General features: G+C 36.7%; 1 protein-coding gene across 1 annotated transcript in view; it reads left to right on the forward strand.

The window, feature by feature from the left end:
* LOC136040979 (uncharacterized) overlaps positions 1-22,627 on the forward strand; it is a 240,024-nt gene that overhangs the window by 191,223 nt on the left and 26,174 nt on the right. Inside the window, 2 exon segments of the mRNA XM_065725455.1 lie at positions 24-12,905; positions 12,908-19,811. Coding sequence (XP_065581527.1) covers positions 24-12,905; positions 12,908-19,811 — 19,786 coding nt within the window.

The following is a 22,627-nucleotide window of genomic DNA, read 5'->3' on the forward strand; positions in this document are numbered from 1 at the left end:
TAATTGTAGCTATCTTTTTACAGCACTACTCAAAGCTCTGAAGATGATGAGAAGAAGAAAGATGGTACGCCTGTGCTGGTTGAAAAGGACGTGTCTAAAGATTCAGCTATTGATGTCCAGACTACACTAGATAGTGATAAGGATATTGACGAAAAGGATAACACCTTTGAGACCAGTCAAGATTCTATTGAAGGACGGAAAACATTAGCAGAATTCAAAATATCTCATGAATTGCTTGGCTCAGGAACAACTACTCAAATTGGCGATGCAGAAGTACCGGAAGTACTCAAAACGTCGAAGTCTGTTGTTGCAGAAGTCATCGAAAGCTCTAAATCAATAGTGGAGAAAACCACTGTGAAAGAGGAAGCATCTCTACCACATGAAATTAGTCCTTCTGCTCAATCAGCAGCTATTGCAGAAGAAAAAGATACAGCAATACAAGTTTCCACACAGTTATTTGAAAATATATCATCCGAATGTATTTTGGATGCATCTGAACAAATCAAAAGCGACCCAATCAACATTCCAGGTATATCTCATTTTACGGATTCTCTTGACGTTGGACCTCCATCAGAGGGAGGAGAAGAAGTAGACGATGTTGAATATGAAATGTTAAGTGATGTTATAGCTTCTCGTAAAGATGAGATATTTGAAGAAGAAAAAGAGGATTTTGAATATGAAATGCTAGGCGATGTTGTAGCTTCACGTAAGGACGAATCTTCCGAAGAAGAAAAAGCTAAAAGTGATGAGAGTGATGATTCAACTAAGAAAAGACGATTTGGCTCGGGATTATTTGCAAAAATGGAAAAAGCAGTTTCTGAACTTAAAGATGTTCTTGATGATAAGCTTGCTAAAAAGGCAGCAGAGGAAGATAAAAAACCTAAAAAAGAGGAAAAGAAAGAGGCTAAAAAGGAAGAAAGAAAAGAAGAAAAGCCTTCCAAGTTTTCATTTTTTAAACGTTCAACCTCCGAAAAAGTTGAAATTGAAAAGCCCGAGAAAACTGAGAGAAAATTTAAAATTTTTGGATCAAAATCAAAAGAATCTGTAACCAGTGAGAGTGAATTGGCAACTGAACCTCCAAAACCAGCAGCTGCTGAAAAAACAGACGGAAGCGTAAAAACGCCTGAAGGGACAGAATTGAGCACAAGGCAAACTTTGGAAGATGATGAGTCAAGGTTTGGTAGCATAGATGACCCAAAAATGGATAATCGCTTACTGCAAGAAGTAACACAATTTATTTCTGTCGTTTCTTCAAGCAAGACGGAAGCCACTGATCAAATCATGAAAGGTATTTCAGGTATTAAATACCTGAATGCACCCGAGGAAGCTGAAACTGTTCCGAAAAGTCAAGATGTAATCATTGTTTTGCCTGATGTAGTCAAACCTCTCGGAATAAGCTATGAAAGAACAGAACTTTCTCCTCCCCTTACACCCTCTGAAACGAACCTAGTGCTGAATAAAGAACAAAAAACCTTAATTCCACAAGCTCCTAAGTCTGTTGCTCTAGCTCCTAGTGATATAGTTGAATCCGAGTCCCTCTCTACTCAAGCAGATACAAAAGAAAAAGAACAATCTGAGGCTTTGCTTTTGGGTCTAACTTTATCACAAAAATTATCTGATGACCCTTCTCAGAGCACATATACTGCAATGACAGAAAAACAGCAACAGGATTCCATTATTAAAGCAGCTTATGATAAAAAGGAGCCAGACAATCGTGATAGTATCAAAAATCAGGAATTTGCTACCCTCAATGCTGGCAAATCATTAGACTCAGCTGATGAAATTGCTACAAAAACCCTAGATTTAACAGGAGATAAGTCTCTTAGTTTTGACTCTTCAGTCCTAACCGTAAGAGATTCAGTTGATGAAACTGCTTCAAAAACGTTAGATTTAAAAGAAGAAAAGTCTCTTAGTTTTGATTCTCCAGTCCTAACCATAAAATCTGAAGAAACAAGAACAAAAATGCTTGAAAATGATTTCACAACAGCAAAAGACGCGTATGGTCTTCTAGAGGAATGTGCAGAAAAGAAAATTCTTACAGCAGACAATAAGGAGTCGGAAAAATTTCATCGTGTGGAACTAATAAAGGAAGAATCTCCCCTAGAAAAGACTCAAAAATCTGATGAGAAACCACATCAAATCCATCCTAAAACCAAAGAGGAAGAGGCCAAAATTGCACTTGATGAAAAGATAGCAAGACTTGTAAATATGGAGGTAACTATTGAGGAGAGTGGATCAGTAACGACCAAACAAATCGATGAACTGGTGAAAGATTTGGCAGAAGAAACACCTGAAGGAGCAGACAAAAAATTACTTGCACAGGAGTTAGTCAAATCTAAAGACACATATATCACTGAAGTTATAGAGAGTAAAATGTCAAAAAAAGAATACAAAGAAATAGAAGACGTCATGATAGGCAAATTAGTACAGGGAGATTTACATAGAGAGATAATCAAAAATCGTGATGAAAAACAAGCTTCAGCACATGCTGTAATCGAAGATGAAAAGCTACGCGTGGATCCACGTGAAAACAAGGGCATCTCAAGTACCCTTGAAGTAACTAGTCAAGTAAGCGAATCTCTTAAAGATGAAGTTATTACTGTCGATGAACCAGTAAAGGCTGCTTTGAGAGGACAAACACAAACGAGAATAACTGATGAGTATTTAGAGAAATCAAAAGATACAAGTGTCCTTACCACAGGAAAGTCAGAAATAAAGATGATGAAGAGTGACTTGGAAATAGAAAAAATTGGTGCAGATAATTTGATACTGGAAAAATCACCTATAGGAGAGGCAGAAGAATCTAAAAAACAATCTGCTTCTACCGACGCAAATATCAAAAAAGAAGAAGAGCGTAAGGCGGAAGTGGGGAACTTAGGCATCACTGAAGCAGTTATTGAATTGAACACTTCAGTAGCAGCTGAGTTGACCAGCGATGATAAATTAGCAAACGATTATGTGATTGGAGTAGGAATGAAATCAGCTGAAGAAGATTCGTTTAATACAACAGAAAATATTAGTCTTGTCACTGAAAAATCAGAGCAAAAAATTTCCAAGATTGAAGATAAGGAGACAGAAAAACTATTATCTGTCAACTTAATAAAAACAGAAATGACCACAGAAGAGGCAAAAAAATCCGATGAAAAATTGGTGTCAACATCTGCAACGATTGAAGGAATGGAGATAGTAAGAATGGCAGATGACTTAAAGGGAGGTATCAGTATCCTAAAAGTAACTACTGAAGTCAGTGATTCAGTAGAAGCTGACCTTACTCCTTTTGACAAGCTTGTGAAGGATGACCCGAAAACAACAGAGGACTTAGCTAAGACAAAATATACAAGTGCCTTTTTTCCTGAAGATTTAGAAGTGACAATGCCGCAACAAGAAAATGTGAAGAAAGAAGGACAACTTTTTGACAAATTAGAACAAGAAGAAATGCATACCAAGAAATCCCATGAAACTGAAGAAGTGCAAGCTTTACTAGATACTACAAAAGGAGAAAGCCTGGTCACTAGGATACAAGATGAACAGTATAGGGATTCGAGCACAATTGTGGCAGCTGCTGAAGTAAGTGATTCTGCAAAAGCTGAATTGACCAGTGTTGAAAACCGAGCGGAGGATGCTATAAAAGAAATGTCTGTAGAACTAGGAACCACAATACTTGAAAAACATTTAAGTAAATTTAATGACGCAAGAGGTGATGATGCTGATGACTTAAAAAGAAATTTATTCAGCAAAGAAAAGAAGGAGACGGAAGAAATTCTTTCAGACAAATCAGTTCAGGAAAAAGTGATTACAGAGAAAACTGGAGAGAAACCGGCTGCTATAAGTACTGCAGTTGAAGAATTGGCAGTGCACAAGATGCAAGACAACCAAAAGGCAGACTTCGGTATCCTAAAGATCCCTACTGAAGTCAGTGATTTAGTGTCTACTGGCTCAGCAAATCTCGAAAAAGTATTAAAGGATGCCGTAAAAGCAACGCCTTTGGAAAGTCAAATGGATGTATCTGAGGAGGATTTGGTTAAATCAACACAAGTCAGTGATATTATTACTGAAGGTTTGAAAAGTAAAATGCCGAAGGAAGAAGGTCGAGAGAATGAGATGCTATTTTTTGACCAAAAGGTGCAAAAAGAACTAACCGTGGAGAAAACAGAGAAACTTGATAAATATCTAGCTCCATTAGATCCTTCAGTTCAAGAAATAGTAGTAGATAATGTTCGAGATAAACGGTACGAAGGTTATGGTACCATAGAAGTCATCACTGAAGTCAGTGATTTAGTAGCAAACGACACGACCACTGTTGAAAAACAATTAAAGGATGACGCGAATGTAATGCCTGTGGAGACTAGAAGGAGTGCATCTAAAGAAGAGTTAGTTAAATCAAAAGACATAAGTGACTCTATTACCGAAGACATGCAGAGAAAAATACTGAAGGAAGAAAGTAAAGAGGATGAAAAAATCCTTCCAGATAAAATAACATTGAAAGAATTAACAACAGCGAGGGTTAAGAAACCCGAAGAGAAACAGGCTTCGATAGATGTTGCAACTGAAGTTGAAATTGTAGCGAAAATAAATCATGAAATAGAAGGAGGCATTAGTGCTGCAGAAGTAACTAATGAAATGATTGAGCGTGTCGTTGAGGAAATAGCAAATGACACTGTCGAAATGAGACCTATAGACTCAAAAAGGGATCAACTTAAAGCAGATTTAATTAAAGCTAAAGAATTAAGTAGCCTTGTAGTTAAAGATATCCAAATTGAAACACAGAAAGAGGACGACAATGTGAAAGAAATCATCCGTCCAGAATCGTCTATATCAGAAGAGTTGCGTACTGAAAAGGAAGAAAAACCAGCTTCGTCCGATTCGACGAAACAGAAAGATATAAAAATGGGTGTCTTCAGTGATGCAGATGTAACAAATCAAGTAAGTAAACTTGTAACAACTGACCTGACAGCTTTTGAAAAGCCCGCAGAGGAAATTACAATAGAAATGCCTTTAAAAACAGACACAAAGACTCTTGAAGAAGCTCAACTTCAGACAAAAGACGAAGCAGTCTTAGACAGAGATATTCTTAAAGAAAAGGAGACAGAGAAGGCCCCTTCAGATAAATTGATACAATATGAAATAAGTGCTCTGAAACTAGATAAATCGAAGGAGAAATTATCAACGGTAGATCCAACTGTCGAGAAAGAGGTGGCAATCGAGGTTCAAAATAGAAATGATATAAGTTTTAGTATGACAGAAAGAACAACTGAAAACAATGATGCTCTAACCACTGATTTAGAGAGTATTGAAAAACTAGGAAAAGATGGCTTGAAAGTAATGCCTGCAGGAGAATCAGTGAAGGAAATTGAAGATGGTGTATCCAAATCTTCGGTTACAAGTTACCTCATGACTGAGGATGTTAAAGAAAAAATACTGACAGAAGAAGAACAATCAAAAAGAATTTATCCTGAAGAATCCACACAGGAAGGATTTCAAATAGATAAAAATGAAACACCACAGTCAGTTGAAGTTGCAGTAAAGGAAGACAATCTCAAACTAGCTGGTGAACCGAATGAAAACCTAACAACAGAATTATCTATTATTAAAATTTCAACAAATGAGACTGTAAAAGAAATAGTGAAGACTGAATCAATGACATTTGAAGAGGTTTCAGCTACTTCGAAAGATATTTCTGACCTTGTGGCAGAAAGTATTGCAAGAGAAATGCCAGACAAAAAAGATGAAGCTCAGGAACAGAAGTTTCGTGCTTCGATGGCTTCTGATAAAGTGTCCAAAGTTCTGACTTCTACAGAGGCTAGAGCTGAACATCCGCAGAGCCAAAAATATTTTGGAGAAACAGGTAGTATACCTGTTGAAAAAGAGACAAGCTATGACGCAGATATAGCTATGAAGAATGATTTGTCCTCAGAAATAGACAGCAAGCTACTTGAAGGAATTACTTTGGAAGTTTTAGTTGATAAAATTGCGTCTTCTTTTCAGGCCAGCACACATCAGGAACATGAAGTAGAAGAAAAGCCTGACAAAGTCAGGGTTGCAGAATCCGAGGTAGATTCTCTTCCCGGTGTTGTTGAAGAATGTGTAGAATATCAAAATAAAGATCATAGAAAAGAAAAATCTTCAGTAGGCATTGACACTACTCATCAAGATGTGACTGAAGCAGGAGTAAAACCCGGGAAACCTACTTTTAGACTAGAAGATGAATCTAGCTTGGAAATTGGCTTTAAGAGGGATGGTATTTCCATGTCTGAGGATACGCGACATGAATTTTGCATGGAAAAATATCTAGAAAAAACAGAAGCTCTTGACACAGAAATTGATGATGAAGTAGTGGAATATTTACTCCCTGATGAGGGAGAAAAACTGGATAGTAAGCGTGACACTATGACTGGTCTTGACAAAGTAGCTGAGCTAACTGCCGCAGGGCTTAGCCAGAATAAAGATATTCAAGAAGACAAAATCGTCACTGATCTTGCTACAAATTTAGTTAACAAAAATATTGGAGTGCTGAATGAAGAGGAAATCAACAAGGTAGAAAAACTTACTACCTTAGGCTTGGAGACACAGCTAATCTTGACTGATATAACTAAAAATTATGAAGTCGTATTAAAAGACAAGCCGTGTGAAAAAACATCCTCTCTAAGAGATGTCCAAGGCTCGATTGAAACTTCCAAAGTTGATGACTCAGATGTTGAAGAAATAACTGAAATAGCTGAACAAAAACATGGACAAAAAGAAAAAGAAGTAAGATTAATCAAGAAAAAAAGTGACGAAATCCCTATAAGCTGTACTGCAAATCTAGAAAATGAGCATTTGAAAGAACTAGTTCAAAAGGAAGTCAACAATATAGAAAAAATGCCTGCTTCAGTATCAAAAATGAAGCCGAATTTTGCTGATAAAGGGGAAAAGGAAGAAGCATCAACAAGAGACAAATTAGGTGGAAAGCAAGAAGTATCAAATATGACTTTAATCCAAAGCTCAATCGACATTCCCAGAGCTGATTCGGCTGAAGTGAAAGAAAATACTGAACAGATATCTTCAGAGATCAAACTACAAGGCAAAGATTCCAAAGAAAAGGAGATTAAAGATGACGAAATCATTATGGATTTTACAGCAAGTCTTCTAAGCAAAGATGTAGAACAACTAGTAAATGAAAAAGTAGAAAGGCTTGAAGAACTATCTAGCTTACTTTCTGAAAACGAGGCAGCCGGGACTGAAAGAGAAGCTAAGACATATGTCTTAATTCAGGGGAAGGCAAAAGAAAAGCAAGATTCATCCACTGTAACAGATATTCAAGGCTCAGTGGATATTGTCGCAGATGTCTCCAAGATTGCTGGAGAATACAAACCACAGCTTGAAAGCTCCAGCATTTCTTTGATTCAGGAAAAACAGCCTGGTTCTACTATTGATGAGGTGTTGATTGAACCACTGAGAAAAGGGGGTGAAAAGATAGAAGAACTGTCTAAGACCATATCAGCCGTTGACAAGATTGTCACATCTAATACGACTGAAGAAGAAGAAATGATGAGTCTTGTTAACAAGATGAATATAGAAGGTATAGAAGACAGAATTGGAAAAATAGAAGAAATGATGAATACAATAAAAACCAGTGAAAAAGAAGAACAAAATGAAATAACCAACTTTACCAGGGCCTCCCTAGCCAGTGAGAAAATTTCCGAAGTGGACGGATCAGAATCAAGGATTTTCGTAAACGTATCTTTTGAAAAATCTAGTCCTGTGCTTTTAGATAACGCTGATGATTATGTCTCAATAGATTCCGTCCAGATAACTCCAAAGGGACGAAATATAGACATCGTAGATATGGCTACGGAAATGATAAGTCAAATAGAGTCAATATCTGAAGTCGAAGAAAGAATGGGTGGAACTGTGACAGTTGATGACCAAAAAGTAGTAGATAAGAATATTGATTTTTCCGTTTCTGGAATCTCAGACAAATTTCCATTCAGTTCATTCCAAATTCAGGATGACGTTGGTAAGACTGAGATTAAATATGGAAATATACTGGACCAAAAATCCACAGCTGAATATACGGTCAAAGAAGAAAGCAAAGAAGATGATTTACCAATAGTGTTAGGTGCCACCTCAGATGTCATAAGCTTATCCGCTGGAGTTACAGCCAACGAAGATCAAAAGCCCAAAGAAGTCTTAAATTTGTTGGCAGATGAAAAGTTTTCTGTATCTAAAATAAAGAAGGAAAATGAAATTACAGAACGGGCTATGCAATTAGCAGGACTGATCCTGCTTCCTCCTGAAGTTAGAAATATTGTTTCTGCATCTGAGTTAGAAGATTATGAAGGGTCAAGGCAAGAAATCTCAACAAGTGACACTATAGCAATGGATTCTACATTATGTTCTACAAAAGCAATTGACAGACCCAATGCAGAAAAAGAGACAGAAGTTGCAAAAGAACATCGGACTCTAGATTCAACGGAAGTAGATGCTGAAGAAGACGAAAAAGAAAGTGCACAAAAGGCTTCTGGAGAAGCCCAAAAGATAAAAGAAAATGTGAAAGAAGAAATCTCAAAAGGAGAAAGCAATATCACAAACTTAGTTTCTGAGATTTCTGCCCAGATGAAATCGTCTGAAGTAGATACGATGGTTAAAGAGAAACAATCTACAGAAGAAGTTAGGCAGGAATTAATCACCCCTGTTCTTCCAGCTAGAATAACTGTTGACGCCACCTCTAGTAAAGAAGACACGGAATTAAAATTGGAACCAGTGGCCCAGGTAGAAAAAGTCTTAGAATCGTACATTACTGAAGAAAAAGAAGTATCTAAAAAAGAAAATGTGTCAGAAAATGAAGCTGAAATTCCCATTAAAAGCGGCAATTTAGTTAATAACAGTCCTTTAGTTGCATCACAAATCTGTGAAATATCACAAAGAGAAGCGTCAGAAGCATTAGAAGAACCTTTATCTTTTATACCAAGTGAGCAAAACGTAGACTTGCATACAGAGCAAAAAACTGAGATCAGTGAATTACCAAGCAGATTACCTAATACGCCACAAGATGAGCTATTATGCGGAAAACAACAAGATATTGAAGGTATTGAGTTAGCAAGAAAACTTCTTAAAGATGAAAAACCTGAAGAACAAGTAGGACACGAAGAACACGTGGGGAAACATGTGGAACAGCACGAAAAAAGTATCACCGAAGAGGTGAGACTTTATGATGAAAGAGATGTAGCTACGGGATGTAAAATTGAAAATAAAGACAATTATGAAAACAAAAAAGAAACCATAAAGACAGAAAAAGATATTGCCGGGACTTCAGTTGTTCAAGTACAAATAGTAGAAGGAACAGATGAACAATTAGAAACAGCTAATGTTGAGATTAGTAAAAAATCTACTGACATGATGCTAAGGGCAATGTCAGAAGAAATAGGCCCATTACGTATCGAAAGTGACAAAGATGTTGATATTTCTGAGATTATTTTTGATTCCTTTAATATTGATGCAACCAAGTCAGAACTGCTAACAGGGAAAGAGCAAAAAGAAAACATTGATTCTATTGCCTTAGGTCTAAAAGACGTACCTGTAGATGCAACTACAAAAGATGAAACAAAAAAAGAAATGGAATCGGAAATGAGCGATGAAAAGCCAAGGCTTGCATTCTCTACCTCTGATGACTCTGATGACAATTTACTTGAGAGCACTCTCACTATAGAGAGGCCAGAAAGAACAACTGATATACAAACGGAAGAGATTATCACTATAGAAAATGTGGGAATAATGGCTAAAGCTCTTAAAGACTTAGTAGTTGAAGAGAAAGACTCAAATATTATGGGAGTGGAAGTTGACAAAAAACATTCTTCTCTTAAAAAAGAAGAAACATCAGATATTGTCAAAGTTTCAAATAAAGAACATAGCAGCTCTTCCACTGTGGATATTGCCAAAAAGAACGAAGATCCTCCTAATGAATTTATGGCTCTTAAAAAAGAAGAAACATCAGATATTTTCCAAGTTTCAAGTATAGAAGATAGCAGCTCGTTTCCTTCAGATATTTCCAGAAAAAATAATGTTGAATCTCAAGAAGCCGGAGAATCGATCAAACTTGACAAGCTATTGGTGAAAGAAATCAACGATGCTGAATTAGCTGAAGTGGAAGGTGTCGAAAAATATTCCACTCCTAAAGAAGAAGAAATGTCTAACATTCTTGAAGTTTCAGATAAAGAAGATAGCAGCTATTCTTCTTTGGATATTGCCAAAAAGAATTATCCTTCTCCACATAGAGCTGTGAAGTTGGTTGCCACTGACAAGGAAGTAGTAAGAGGTTCTAAAATAGAGGAAATGGAAGTTGAACAATATTCTACTCTTAAAAAAGAAGAAGTATCGGATATTCTCAAAGTTTCAGGTAAAGAGGTTAGCACCTCATCTCCTTCAAATGATTCCACAGAGAAAGAAATTACGCCTCAAAAAGCTCAGGAATTGGTCGCCTCTGATAAGCAATTAGAAAAAGAAGTCACAGACTCTAAAAAAATTGAAGTTGAAGATGTAGATCAATATTCAACTCTTATAAAAGAAGAAGCATCAAAAAATCTTACAGTTTCAGATAAAGAAGATAGCATCTCTTCTCTTTCGGATAATGTCAAAAAGAATGAAGCTGTTTCTTATGAAGTTGTGGAGATGGTCGGTAAAGACAAAAAGTTAGTCAAAGATTTTAAAATAGTTGAAATTGAAGCTGGCAAACAATATTCAACTCTTCAAAAAGAAGATACATCAAATATTCTCAAAGTAACAGGCAAAGAAGATAGCCGCTCGTTACTTTCAGATGTTTGCATAGGGAAGGAAGTTACGCCTCAAGAAACAGATATGCAATCAGTCAAAGAGGTGAAAGACTCTAATATAGTTGAAGTGGTAGGTGTCAAACAGTATTCCACTCTTGAAAAAAAAGAAACGGCAGATATTCCGAAAGTTTCGGGTAAAGAAGATAGCAGCTCATTTCCTTCAGATGTTTCCGTAGAGAAAGAAGTTGCGCCTCAAGAAACATATATGCAGTTAGTCAAAGAATTCAAAGATTCTAAAATAGTTGAAGTGGTAGGTGTCAAACAATATTCAATTCTTGAAAAAGAAGAAGTGTCAGATATTCTGAAAGCTTTTAGTAAAGAAGATGGTACCTCGTCTCCTTCAGATGTTCCTGTAGAGAAAGAAGTTGCGCCTCAAGAAACAGATATACAATTAGTTAAAGAGGACAAAGATTCTAAAATAGTTGAAGCTGAAGGTGTCAAACAATATCCCACTCTTGAAAAAAAAGAAAGGCCAGATATTCTCAAAGTTTCGAGTAAAGAAGATAGCAGTTCATTTTCCTCATATGTTTCCGTAGAGAAAGAAGTTGCGCCTCAAGAAATAGATATACAATTAGTCAAAGAGGACAAAGATTCTAAAATAGTTGAGGCGGAAGTTGTCAAACAATATTCCACTCTTGAAAAAGAAGAAAGGTCAGATATTCTCAAAGTTTCGAGTAAAGAGAAATGCAGTTCATTTCCTTCATATGTTTCCTTAGAAAAAGAAGTTGCGCCTCAAGAAACAGATATACAATTAGTCAAAGAGGTCAAAGATTCTAAAATAATTGAAGTGGAAGGCGTTAAACAATATCCTACTCTTGAAAAAGAAGAAATGTCAGATACTCTGAAAGTTTCGGGTAAAGAAGATAGCAACTCCTTTCCTTCAGATATTTCTGTAGGGAAAAAATTTACGCCTCAAGAAGCTCAAGAACCGGTCACCACTGATCAGCAATTAGTTAAAGAAGTCAAAGATTCTGAAACGATTGAAGTCGAAGGCGTCAAACAATATTCTATTCTTATAAAAGAAGAAACATCGGATATTCTCAAAGTTTCAGATAAAGAAGGTGGCACCTCTTCTCTTTCTGATATTGCCGAAAAGAATGAAGCTGCTTCACACGAAGTTGTGGAGTTTGTCAGTGCAGACGCAAAGTTAGCCAAAGAGTCTAAAATAGTAGAAATGGAAGCTGACAAGCAATATTCCACCCTTAACAAAGAAGAAATATTGGATATTCTCAAAGTTTCAGGTAAAGAAGTTAGCACCTCTTTTCCTTTAGATGATTCCAAAGAGAAGGCAAATACGCCACAAGAAGCTCGAGAATGGGTTGCCACTGACAACCAATTAGTCACAGAAGTCAAAGATTCGAAAATACTCGAAGTGGAAGCTGACAAAAAACATTCCACTCTTAAGGAAGAAGAAACATCGGATATTCTCAAAGTTTCAGACATAGGAGATAGCAGCTCATCTCCTTCAGATATTGCCAAAGAGAATGGAGGTGCTCCACATGGAGCTGTGGAGTTGGTTGTGACTGGTGAGAAATTAGTCAAAGATTCTAAAATAATTGAAATGGAACTGGAAAAACAATATTCCACTTATAAAGAAGAAGAAATATCGGATATTTTCAAAGTCTCATGTAAAGAAGATGGCACATCTTCTCCTTTGGATATTGCCAAAAAGAATGAAGATACTTCATATGAAGTTGTGGAATTGGTCGGTGCAGGCGGAAAGCTAGTCAAAGGGTCGAAAGTGGTAGAAATGGAAGCTGACGAACAATATTCCACTCTTAATAAAGAAGTAACATCGGATATTCTCAAAGTTTCGGGTAAAGAAGTTAGCACTCCTTTTCCTTTAGATGGTTTCATGGAGAAGGAAGTTACGCCTCAAAAAGCTCGAAAATTGTTTGCCACTGATAATCAATTAGTCGAAGATTCGAAAATAGTCGAACTGGAAGCTGACAAAAAACATTCCACTCTTAACAAAGAAGAAACATCGGATATTCTCGAAGTTTCAGACATAGAAGGTAGCAGCTCTTCTCCTTCAGATATTGTCAAAAAGAATGGAGCTGCTCTACATGAAGTTGAGGATTTGGTCGGTACTGGTGAAAATTAGTCAAAGATTCTAAAATAGTCGAAATGGAAGTTGAAAATCAATATTCCACTTTTACGGAAGGAGAAATATCGGATATTCTCAAAGTTTCAGATAAAGAAGAAAGCAGCTCTTATCTTTCAGATATTGGTAAAAAGGAAGAAACTTATTCAAATGAAATTGCGGAATTGGTCGACATTGACGAGAAATTCATCAAAGATCCTAAAATAGTCAAAATGGAAGTTGACAATCAATATACCACATTTAAAAAAGAAGAAACATCGGATATTCTTAAAATTTCAGGAAAAGAGTTTGCTTCTGATGTTTCCATAGAAAAGGAAGATATGGCTCAAGAAGCACAGGAATTCGCTGTTACTGATAAGCAATTAGTCAAAGAAGCAAAAGAATCAAACATGGTTGAAGTGCAAGCTGACAAAGAGTATTCTACTCTTAAAAAAGAAGAAAAATCTGATATTCTCAAAGTATCAGACATAGAAGATAGAAGCTCTTCTCCCTCTGATATTGCCAAAAAGTATGAAATTGCTCAACATGAAGTTGTTGAGCTGGCTTGCACTGACGGGAGATTAGTCAAAGACTCTAAAATGGGCGAAATGAAAGTTGACAAAGAATATTCACTCCTAAAGAAACAAGAAACACTAGATATTCAGAAAGTTTCAGGTAAAGAAGATAGCACTTCTTTTCCTTTAGATGATTCCGTAGAGAAGGAAGGCACGCCTCGAGAAGCTCAGGAACTGACCGTTACTGATAAGAAATTAGTCACAGAAGATGAAGATTCTAAAATAGTTGAAGAGAAATCTGACAATGAACATTTCACTCTTAAAAAAGAAGAAACATTGGATGTTCTAAAAATGTCAGGTGGCGAAGATAGCAGCTCTCTTCCTTCATTTGTTTCCATAGAGAAAGAAGTTATGCCTCGACAAGCTCAAGAATTGGTCATTACTGACAATCAATTATTAAAAGAGCTCAAAGATTCAAAAACAGCTGAAGTGGAAGTTGACAAAGAACATTCCACAATTAAAAAAGAAGAAACATCTGATATTCTCAAAATTTTAGGTGAAGAAGATACCAGCTCATTTTCTTCAAGTGTATCAATAGAGAAGGAAGTTACGCCTCAAGAAGCTCAGGAATTGGTCTTTAATAATAAGCAATTAGCAAAAGCAATAAAAGATTATAAAATACCAGAAGTGGAAGGAGTCAAGCAATATTCCGCTTTTGGAAAAGAAGAAATGTCATATATTCTCCAAGTTTCGAGTAAAGAAGATAGCAGCTCATTTCCTTTAGATGTTTTCGTAGATAAGAAAGTTGCGTCTCAAGAAGCTCAGGAATCGGTCGTCAGTGATAATCAATCAGTCAAAGAGGTCAAAGATTATAACATAGTTGAAGTTGAAGTTGTGAATCAACATTCGAATCTTATAAAAGACGAAGCATCGGATATTCCCAAAGTTTCAGATAAAGAAGATGGCACATCTTCTCTGTTAGATATTGCCAAAAAGAATGAAGATGCTGCACACGAGGCTGTGGAGTTGGTCGGTACTGACAAAAAGTTTGTCAAAGATTCTAAAATAATAGAAATGGAAGCTGACGAACAACTTTCCACTGTTATAAAAGAAGTAACATTGGATATTCTCAAAGTTTCAGATATAGAAGAAAGCAGGTCTTCTCTTTCAGATATTGCCAAAAAGAATGAAGCTGCTCCAAATAAAGTTTTCCAGCTGGTCAGCACTGATGAGAAATCAGTCAAAGATTCTAAAATAGTTGAAAGGGAAGTTGACAAACAATATTCCACACTTAGAAAAGAAGAAACATTAGATATTCTCAAAGTCTCAGATAAAGAAGAAAGCAGCACTTCTCCTGCAGATATTGCAGAAGCTACTTCACCTGAAGCTATGGGGCTGTATGACACTGACCAAGGATCAGTCAAAGTTTCTAAAATATTGGAAATAGAAATTGACAAAAAATACCCCTCTCTTAAAAAACAAGAAATACAAGGTAATCGCGAAGTTTTAGGTAAAGAAAATAGCAGCTATTCTCCTTTAAGTATTGCCAAAAAGAATGAAGCTTCTCTATATGAAGCTGTGGAATTGGTCGGCACTAACGAGGAATTAGTCAAAGATTCTCAAATACTAGAAAGCGAAGCTTACAAACAATCTTCCACTCTAAAAAACGAAGAAACGTCGGATTTTCTCAAAGTTTCAGATGAAACAGGTAGCAGCTTTTTTCTTACAGATAAAACCACAAATAATGAAGCTCCTCCGCATGAAGTGGTGCAGCTGGTCACTACTGATGGAAAATTAGCTAAAGATTCTAAAATAGTAGAAATGGGAGCTGAAAATTCCACTCATAAAAAAGAAGAAACGTCGGATAATCTCAAAGATTCAGATATAGCAGATATCAGCTCTTCTCCTAAAGATCTCACCAAAAAGAATGAAGCTGCTCCCCATGAAGTTGTGGAACTGGTCAGCGGTGACGAGAAATTAATCGAAGATTCTAAAATTGTGGAAAAGAAATTTGGGAAACAATATCAGACTCTTAAAAAAGAAGAAACACTGGACAGTTTTGAAGTTTCGGATAAAGAAGATAGCAGTTCTTCCCCTTCTGATACTTCTAAAAAGAATCAAGCTACCTCACTTGAAGTTGTGGGGCTATTCACTATTGACAAGGAATCAGTCAAAGATTCTGAAATAGTGGAAATGGAAGTTTACGAAAAGATTTCTACTTCCACAATAGAGGAAACTTTGGATGTTCTTTCTGATGAGAAGGATATCAGTGCATCTGCAACAGATATTGACAAAAAGAATGAAGTTTCTTCTCAGGATGTAATTCTTATAAAAAAAGAAACTTCAGATTTTTTTAAAGTTTCTGACAAAAAGGATAGCATAACTTTTCCTTCGGGTATTATCAAGAACAAAGAAGCTACTTCAGATGATTTTGAAGATGAAAGTAAAACAGATACTATGGAAGAGCCCAAAGAAGTATCTGAGCAGGCTCCTTTGTCCAGCCAAATTAGTGAAGTAGATGAGAAATATTTAAACGAATTGGTAAAGAAACCGATGGAATTTACAGAAAACCAGGAAAAGTCATTTATATCAGGAGAAGTCAGTGACAAAAACAAGCCACAAGAGAAGGGAGAAAATAAAAAAGGGGACGAAGCAGGACAATCGAATATTATGGAGAAATTGGCAACAAGTTTAAGTGAAAGAATAGAGCCTAACCTTGGACTCTTGGCTAGTTTGGCTACTCAAGATGTTGTCTTAACCAAATATCCATTAAATAAGCTAGATACTTGTGCTTCTGATAAAGAAATCCTTCCCTCAGATTCTTTTGAAGTTAATAAAGAAGAGGTACCAATCCCTATGGGAGAGCAGCCAATCAGGAAAGAGTACAATGTAGAAAATGTATTAATTCCAGTGGAATGTCATTCGGATATAAGTGGTGATGTTTCAGCTGATGTAGCAGTGATTTCTACGGAGGAGGGTAGTAATACTCAGATTACAAGTAAAAAGCAAGACCAAGATCCGAATGAAATGCCATCAACCTTTACAGGTATTGAGAGGCCAATAGATCCTCTGAAATATACTCTACAGATGGAAATTAAGCCAAAAACACCACCTGAAAATTATACTATTGTCAAACTTAATGGAGAAGATGGTGCGCAAGAATCTCAGACTCTAAGTAAAGATGGAGATATATTTGATAGTAGCCACGAAAAAGTATCACCTGCTACAGAGCAGACTGCGAATGCTCTTATGAAAACTAAAGAGGCCCTAGTCGGTGAAGACTGTAAAGATTTAAATAAAACAGAAAATTTTGAATCTCTAGAAGCTTCTGGTATGCAAAGTTCTTCAAGTGACGATATTATTTTAATAGCTGAGAAACTGAAAGGTCTGAAGCCATTCACAGACCAGTCAAATAGTTTGTCCTTGGAAGAATCTGAAAGAGAAATCAAAGAGTCTTCCAGTGGTAAGAAGTTCCACGAAACAAGTCTTTTTTCTTCCCTGCATGATACGATCGTTTCAGAACCATTTCTAACAACTGCAAGAATAACAGATGCGGTTAGTACCTCAGAAGAAACAAAAGAAGATGTTAAGCAAGTTGCCATAAATCCTCTCGTTGAGATACAAACTTCTGTTTTGAAAGATTCAGTCTTAGAAAAGCTAGAAAATGCAGTTCTCATGACTGCTGAAAGCCTAAGCTCGTTTGTGAAGGAAACAACAGATTCAATTAATATAAAGGAGATAAAAGGCACTGATAAAAAATCTTATGCTCCAAGCCTGATTGAGAATCTAGAAAAACTCCAAGAATCAAGCATATCGACTATTGAAGAAGTATTAAAAGAAACTTCAGAAAACAAAATTATGAGCAAAGAACCCCAGGAAAAGAATAATTCAAACTCCAAAGCTTCATCAGCCGTTGAATTGATTTCAGAGATTCCAAAACAGCAAAAGCTTGCTTTGGATACATCGTCTGTTAATCAGGCAAAAAAAGAGACTCGTGAAGAAACAAAGGACAATCTGAGCTCAGGAGCTAGGACGCCAGAAAATAATGCTGTAGACTTGAGCGCTTTTGATGAGACAACAGCAACTGAACCACAGCAGATCAAGCTTGCCTTGACTAGATCCGTATGTGAAGTAATTGATCGATTGGATGCTGTTGTCGATTCTGCTGCTAATGAAATCAACCTCACTCCTGATCACGTGGACTTTGACAGATCTTTTGACGATCGAATTTTAACGGAACCCAAGAACGAACGAGCTTCAGATATAATGACGTCGAGTATTTATGGTGCACTTCCAGAGACTTTTGATGAAACTGTGGAAAGTAGCTCATCTAAGCGGGGTTCTTTAAGAGAGCTTATTGACGTGGCTTCACCAATTCTGGCAAGTTTTGTCCCTTCTATTCACGAGGTTCTTCAAGAAAAGGAGAAGGCCCCTTCTTTTCCTCGAATAGAAGAACAGAATTCAGTTGCTGATAAAAGAGGAGAACAATCTCAAGATACCATTAAAACCCAACTTAAACCATTTGCTGCTGAAATAATAGAAGATGAGATAGAGAGGGGCCTAAGGGATGACAGAGAACCAAAAATTAAGGACCACTCAGATGAATTAGATGAGAAACCGTTGCTTTCCAGCCAAAACGAAGAAATATTGAGAGACAAAATTAACAACACTAATATTGTAGTTGATGGGTCAAAAAATCAAGAAATGAAGGAAATTTGGCCAACTAATCAAGATATTGAAAAAACTACAAATAAAGAAGCTCAGGATAAGGAAAAGAAGGTGCCAGTGTCCCGCACAGATTATGAAATAAATAAAGTAGACGAGGATAAAAGAGTAGAAGTTAAATCAGAAATCCCAATTTTATTAGATACAAGCCAAACTGAAGAGCAGAAAGTAGAGAGCTATTTGGAAAAGGAAGAAAAGTCCGTAGAAAACCAACTTGATAATTTAAAAAATGTCTCCAGTAGCTTAGGCGCTCCTAACAAAGCTGTAGTAACTGAAATTTCTAAAAATCCTGTTAAAGATGAGTCAATTGACACAAAGTCGAAAGAATTGCAAAAGCCGCGGTTGTCACATCACTGTGCTGAGACTATGCTTATTAATGAGGAGGAAAAGAAGAGAGAAGATATTGAAACTCAACTAATTGAAAGTCTTTTGGATCCCAAAGAATTAAGGGATATCGAAGAAGCCACAAAACACAAAGTTGCTATAGCTAATCTTGGTGAATCACCACCGCCTCTTCCATACACAAGTCTACGCACACCAGACGAAGTTGCAGAAATACCAATGGATGATGAGCCGCCAAAGTCTCCACTGATCGAGGTAATCCCTGGATTATTAATTGGATCTTCAATATCGCCTCCTCCAGTTGATGAGCCCGAATGTCATGCTTTTGAGGTAATCCGTGACCAGCCTGGGGATATTCAAAAACCAGAGACATGTATTGTAGACGATGAGCAGCACAAAAGGGGGAGAGATGCAGTATCTACGATGCTGGGCACTACTTTTGGCTACCAGATAAAAGAGGTGGTGCCTGAAAAACAAATTGAAGTGATAACTTCAGAAGAAGATGCTAATAAGTGTCCAGTGAATGAGCCAATGTGTATAAGAAAACATATTGAATTGGACACAAAAACTGATAGAGTGGAGAATCTTCCTGCAAGTCAACAAGAAGAGGTTGATTTAGGATTTCTTGAAGACATTATCATTGTGGAAACTGAACCTCTGAAGCAAGATAATAATCCGAAAAATGACAAGAGAGAGGCAGTGCTTGATGATTCCACGGTTGAAGGGTTTAATGAAGAGAAAAAAGAAGTAACCGCGAAAAAAGATGTTATCGAAGAAGCCTACACCTCATGGCCTACTAGAGAGGTCACACCAGATATTTCTATTACAGAAGCCACATCCCAATTTGGTTTATTTTCTGTTATGGATAAGTCTCTAGTCGTTTCAGATAAGCCTGAAACTTCAGATGACCATTGTGTTGAAATGGCGGAAGAGGTCCTAGCATCTGCTGAAGTAGACAAAACGGCTTCTAGCCATAAGCCCTCACCTATTGTACCCCTTCCAGTATCAAATGATTCACCTAACCCCCTACCTGGAGTTTCGAGGACTATCGAGTTGTTACTCAAAAAGACTTCTGAAGTTGAGGTAGAAATATCGAAAATTGAAACTTCCCATGAAATTTCAAAGGAGGTCCATCCCGAGAACAAGATAAGTGCTAAGGCAGATGGCGTTGAAAAGAACGAAGAACCGAAATTACAAGAGGAAAAATCAGCATTTAGCAGCACGTTTGATACCTGGGAGCCAAGAGATATGGCGAGTTTTTCATCCTTAGAGACTTACAGAACATACCTTGATGACGCAGATAAGCCAGTGGAATCTTTAGAAGAGGATGCTCCTATGGTAAGTCTTGCTTTTCAGTACTATTCTTTTACCGCCCTCTCTTTCTGGAGGCAAAATTAATTTGTTTTGTTAAAACTAAAATCAGTGCTTTGGTACCCGGGTCGGGTCTCTATATCTGAAGTTTGGGTACCAGCTTGATAGTTTTGGTACCTAAGAAGTTTGAAGATTGGGTATGCCGGGTGTGTCGATCCGGGTCTAGAGTCGGGTATGCCGATTGATATTTTCGATGCTCAGTTAGATCAATAAAACGATGTAAATAGCAAAATAGTATACGTGATGGGTATTATGGAAACTCGTTTTGCGGGGACAAGACGGCCAAAGATACAGATGGAAGAAAACAGGGAGCAAATGGGTCTATTAGTTGATGTGCAGCTTCTATCCTCTCCCCACCAGGATTCGAAAATAAACATGTCATAAGAATGAAACATTTACGTCTATTAAAGTATTCGTAGTTGCTGAAACTGAAGAAAACTACTGGACAAATTATTGGACAAATGCCCCACCCCACGGATTAGCCACGCCAACTGGGTTGAGGAGGAAGGACTTACAATCTCTGACCCCACCTAGATTTGAAAAAAATGGAAGAGTCTTTTCCCCCTACATTCTCGTGAATTAGGGCCACTGCTCAGAACCAAATAAGAAAAATAAACAAAGGCGGAACTGAAATTTAACCTATTGGGTTTACTAGAGTACCGCTGCTAGCAAACTGCCCTCATGATTTTAGATGAGTTTCACTATAAATTATAAATTTTTATTATACAAAATTAATGTTGTTGAAAATTTACCTTTCTAGTATGTAATTTATAGGTTGCATGTACTTATGAACAAAATTGTTTTCTATGCCCCCCCCCCCCCACCGAATTTATGTATACAATTTGAATTTAAACTTTAAGATAGACAGAGTATGAGAAGAAAGGATACGAGTTAATTTAATCCAATAACTGGAACCTTTTCCCCTTCGTTAAAATTCAGGCCCTTCACGTCCAATTTGTTGTCTAAGCCTAAAGCATGTATTTAAATCACTTTAAAAAGTGATTTTTCTGAGCTAAAATTGATTGAAAACAAACAATATTTGTTGATAAAAGGTCAATGAATCATTGAATCTCACTGGTGTACCTACCATACACTCACCTTTATTCTTACTACGTTAGAAGAGTAGTTTTTAGTGACTAGGCACGTTGAGCCTCTACGTGATTCAGGAGCTTGCAGATAAATGGGGCATGGCCCCTACAATTATCAGCTTTTTATAAAACACTTTGGAAAAATCGGCTGAAACTAGTTGCCACTTGCCACATCGGTACAGAAGACAGAAATAGTCTTTCGTACCCGTTTCGATGCTCTTTGGGATCCAAAACCGAGGTAGCAGTTTTCCAATTCCGGGACCCAGTTGGGAGCTTTTTAAAGCTGGAAAAGCTGCTTACTAATTCCGTTATCCTAGGAAATTACAATAAGTTCGTTTCAGTTCCGACTATTTTTTAACTTGGGTCCGAGGGGCATAGAAATATTTCCCTGAATTATTTTGCAGTTAGAGTGGCCACTGATACTTCGTAGTCCTCTTCAGTGTGTTATTATTATAGTCTTACGTTTCAGGCTTTTGAGGGAGGGGTGGATGTATTATGGAAATAATGTTTGTTCCCTGTTTTCTTTGATCTATGGTACTGACTTATGTTTTCGTAACAACATGGTATTTGCATGTAATGACCCCATTGGCTCCCGTTGGATGAACTGTTTAATATGTACAATTCCTCATTGGTTTTCTGAAGCCCCCAAAATTAGTAATCGGTAAACCCAATTTTAGATACCCTTATGCCAAGGCCACATTATTGTCGTATTTGTTGATAAAATCAAAATTATGCACGACTAAGTTATCAATTCTGTACACCCTCCCTATTTTATGCAGTTGAACATAGTTCAACTTTCGGACACTGAATTCTTGATTCACCAATCAGAGTTGAGATTTAAGGTATAATTTTTTAAATAGAAAAAATGCAAGCTTGAAACCTAATTTATTTTTTTTATTTGTAACAGGAATCTGACAAGAGCTAAGAAGACGCAATATTAGTAGAGAACAGTTTGGCGCAAACATTTTAAACCAGTTAATTATAATTTTAATTTTTTGCTTAAATCAAGAAATAACCCATACCATTAATAAAAATGTTTTTTTATCGATCGATGTGACTATGGCATGGCCCGGGCATCAAGTTTATTTGTTAGCTATGCTAACCCAAAGTTACTGGGCTGATTTTAGATCGAAAGAGGCCCGACCCAGATGCTGATGCACCAACTTTTTTTTTACCAACTGAAGTGTTTGGAAAAAATATTACTAGTATTTTTCAGACTTTCAAATTCACTTTGGTTAATCTTGGCCTAATGAATTTTTGTGAGGGCGATAATAAGTTTTTGAAATCGATAGTCGCGAAGTTGGAGATAAATTACCAAAGACTATTAATATGGGTTTTGAAGAAGTACCTAAGGATTTAAGGACTAGTGATAAGGCTTGTGATAAGGTATTAGGCTTGATTTCTGTAGGAATTAATTACTAAGCATGAAGATAAATACTTAGACTAATATATGCTGACGAAAGAGTTTTAAGAGAAGATCATTGCGATTTTAAGTAGGCGAGAGAATCCATCGACCAGATTTTCAGGCTTAGATTATTAACTCAAAAACTTCTGGATCGTCACATGTCTTTGGTCCTTTATCGTATATTCATGAACAAAAATTTGATTCGTCTGACAGAAAATCTTTGACACACAAATGAAGGTCTTGTCTTTGTAGGGTGTATCAGAAAACAACATTAAAATAATTAGTGTTAT

Source organism: Artemia franciscana, chromosome 21, assembly GCF_032884065.1.
Source record: "Artemia franciscana chromosome 21, ASM3288406v1, whole genome shotgun sequence".
NCBI classification, from domain to species: domain Eukaryota; kingdom Metazoa; phylum Arthropoda; class Branchiopoda; order Anostraca; family Artemiidae; genus Artemia; species Artemia franciscana.